This window comes from Haplochromis burtoni, unplaced genomic scaffold (genome assembly GCF_018398535.1).
Source record: "Haplochromis burtoni strain Fernald_Lab_line unplaced genomic scaffold, NCSU_Asbu1 Contig_239, whole genome shotgun sequence".
NCBI lineage: Eukaryota > Metazoa > Chordata > Actinopteri > Cichliformes > Cichlidae > Haplochromis > Haplochromis burtoni.
Window position 1 is genome coordinate 622,062 of NW_024582600.1, and position 3,571 is coordinate 625,632.

Below are 3,571 nucleotides of genomic sequence, written 5' to 3' on the forward strand. Positions count from 1 at the left end.
CATACCATAATAGACCCATTTCTGTAATATACTTACATATCTATATTATTGCTAATATATATTGTAATATATCTATATCACGGCTAAAGCACTTCTGGATGGATGCAAACTGCATTTCGTTGCCCTGTACCTGTGCATGTGCAATGACAATAAAGTTGAATTAATTTTTTATATATATATATATATATCTATCTCTATCTATCTATCTATCTATATATATATATATGTTTATGGTAGAACATCGAAAGTGCAGGTGCACTTCAGGTCTCTGAAGGAGGAGCAGTCAAAGTCAGCCATGAGAGTTTTCTTTCCGGTCTTCTTTGGAAAAAAGGGCAACTGGATGCGTATCCTGTTGCTTGGCCTCAGATTTGGAAGTCTGTGGGAAACATAAGAGTAATACAGAACTGTTAAGGTTGATTTTTAGTTTGTGGATTTGACATAACATTTTATACACAGTAACAACTCGCTAGAAGCCTGTTGAAAAGACAATTTTGCCAGATATCCAAACAATGTTGAGATATGGTAAAATCTGAAAACTTCAGACGGCGGAAAAGACTTTTACAAAGAGATGACCCTCTTATCATTATTCCTTCAAGGGATTTTGCTGGGACTGTACTATGAAGCAGGATTTGGGCTTATTCAGGTAACGTCAGAGCTAACACTTGTTTTTCAGCGTTATAAAGGTGGTTTGCTTCTCACTGCTGTTTATAGTTATGTAACTTATGCTGCAGACTTAAACTGCTCCAGAGCAGGTTTTTATCAATATTAGAGAGACAAGCAACCCATTTATACTTGTGAATTCAAATTTGATTTCTGTTTTTATATTTAATCTTCATGTTACTCTCAGACCCTTAAACACTTCCAGAGGCTGCAGGAGAAAGAATAAAAATTAAATTCTAGATTTTTCTGTCTTAATGATAGAGCATTGACCCATTCACTTACACAGTCAGTATTTTTACTGCCTTTCCCTCTTGGCTCAAAATAAATAATTAAGGTAGCAGATCTTTCACACATACATGCATTTTTCCTCCCCATCCACTAGACCATTTCCAGAGATAGTCAGAGTGCAGTCCGTCAGCATCTTGTTGATTGGGTTCATGAAAACTACTTCAGCAACTGTCCTTTGGTTCAGTCTCACTGGACCATTAACCTGAAAAACAAAAATCTCACTGTTTACTTATTAGTCAGTAAAACAATGTAAAAATCTTTGCATGTCCAGTTTTGATTCAAACCTGCTTGAAAATATAAACTACAAATTATACCTTCAGTTTATCCAGCCTCTTTTTTTTACCATTAGCAATGCATGAAAAATAAACATGATAGCCCACATCATATAAAATTACAGATACAGGAGTCACATTTCAATCCTTAATGGACAAACACAAAATTTGGTATAGAGACCAAAGCTGCTGAAGATGAACTGTATAAATAGGAACTGACTCATCATCTATAAAGGTCAGGCTCAGTTTGAGCTATACCAGCTAGTTGAGCTATACCAGCTAGTTATTTTATTTATTTTATTTTGTGCTACTTTAGCGAGCTTTTATGTATCTAACACACTTGTGAACAAAAACAACAACAAAAAACCAAAAAGAAACATGTCAGTTGTAGCATTATTTGCTCAAAGTCCTCCTTTGACCAAGAACAGCCTGAAGTAGCTGCTGGCATAGATGCAGACTTTAGTTTTATAAATTTATATAATTTATTATAAATAATTATATATATTATTATAATATATTTATATATATTTATATATACATATACTATATAATATATATATATATAATACTACTATATGATATACTATAATAAATACATAACCAACATACAACATACATACCATAATATATATATATATATATATATGATAATAGATATAGATAGATAGTATAATATACTAGATATAATATAATAGATATATATAATATATATATCTATATGATATTAATATATATATATATATATAGATATATATGATATATATATAGATATATATATAGATATATATAGAGATATAGATATATATAGTATAGATAAGATATAGATATATTAGATAGATATATGATATATTCTATATAGTATATATAGATATATATATCTATACATATATATTAGAAATTATATTCTATATTTATTTAAAGGCACATAACATAGTTAAGTATAATTATATTACAAGAGTATTTAGAGGAGTATGTATATATTAAGTATGATATATTATTTTATCAACAATCAACAGCAGTCAGCTAATGTGACAGTTACTTCGAACAAAGCAACATAATGATTAAGGAGACACAGAGATGGTAGTTTTTTACTCACTGTGATGGACATAGGAGGATCCAACAGAATGACATCATTCACTGCTAGGTAGACATTTTTCGGCTCCAGCTTATCTGTGACTACAGCTGAAATCTTCATGCTGTCAGAGCCTACCATGTGTTTGTGGTACACCAAGAAGGGGACCAAGATAGGGATGGACAGATCTGGAGCAGACAGAGGGAGTGAGAGACAATTATAGTTGTTGCAGCCCCCCCCAGGACAAATAAATAAAAACACTTGTGAGAAACTCCTCAGCAATTTACTCACCTCTCCCAGGTTGCAGTGTCCCTTCCTTTGTCTCAGTCTGGATGTTTTCAACCGGTGAGCCATTGTATCTCATGGCCTGGACGCTGATATTGATGGACACAGGCCTGGCAGTGCGGCTCACACTGTTCAGCACCAGCTTCAGACTCACGTCCTGACCGTCCATTGGCTTGGATACCTGCAGCACCACAAATTCAATTCAGTTTTATTTATACAGCGCCAAATAACAACAACAGTTGCCTCAAGGTGCCTTATATTGCAAAGTAAACCCTACAATAATACATACAGAGAAAATCCCAACAATTATATGACACCCTATGAGCAAGAACTTTGGTGACAGTGGGAAAGAAAAACTCCCTTTTAACAGGAAGAAACCTCTGGCAGAACCAGGCTCAGGGAGGGGCGGTACCTTATTCCAAATGGCTGCGTGACATTTACTTAATGCAACTGCTTTCTTTTAAAAAATAACACAAGAAAACTTTTAGACAAAACAGGTAATGGCTTTTATTTTTATTTTTTTAAACTAAAGTCTAAATAAGTTGTGTGGCATTATTTAAGGTTATCGGATTTGTCATAACCATAAAGTACTGTTGGGATTTACGCAGGCGGCACAGTGAGGAGAAACTCAGATTTTTGACACTGACCCTGTTCGTATGTATTTCTGGGAGTTCTTTTTTTTTTGTTAATAGAAAAAATGTTAACAGTGGAAAAAAGGTCACTGCTACATTCGTAAAAAGTAGACAGAAATTCACACAACAAAGATACAGGTAAATACTAAAATATATTTAAGATCTACTTGAATAGCTCTAAAAATAAAAACATATATAAGGAACTGAGATGTACCTCTTCAATTCGCATGGATATTTGTGGAAGTGGAAGGATGCTGTCATTTGTATTATTTGTAGTCTCTGTGTTGTTCCCTCCCCTCCCTCCATTCCCAGTTCCATTTGTTGTCCCTCCATTCCCAGTTCCATTTGTTGTCCCTCCATTC

At 33.7% G+C, this 3,571-nt stretch overlaps 1 protein-coding gene across 1 annotated transcript in view; it reads right to left on the reverse strand.

Moving 5' to 3' along the window:
• Positions 1-190: 190 nt before the first annotated feature.
• LOC102311004 (protein-glutamine gamma-glutamyltransferase 5) overlaps positions 191-3,571 on the reverse strand; it is a 14,133-nt gene continuing 10,752 nt past the window's right edge. Inside the window, exons 12-16 of the mRNA XM_014338663.2 lie at positions 3,424-3,563; positions 2,584-2,758; positions 2,317-2,480; positions 1,017-1,150; positions 191-376 (exon numbers count right to left, since the gene is read on the reverse strand). Of these exons, the coding sequence (XP_014194149.1) occupies positions 229-376; positions 1,017-1,150; positions 2,317-2,480; positions 2,584-2,758; positions 3,424-3,563 (761 nt within the window). The 3' untranslated portion in view covers positions 191-228. The remainder of the gene's footprint in view (positions 377-1,016; positions 1,151-2,316; positions 2,481-2,583; positions 2,759-3,423; positions 3,564-3,571) is intronic.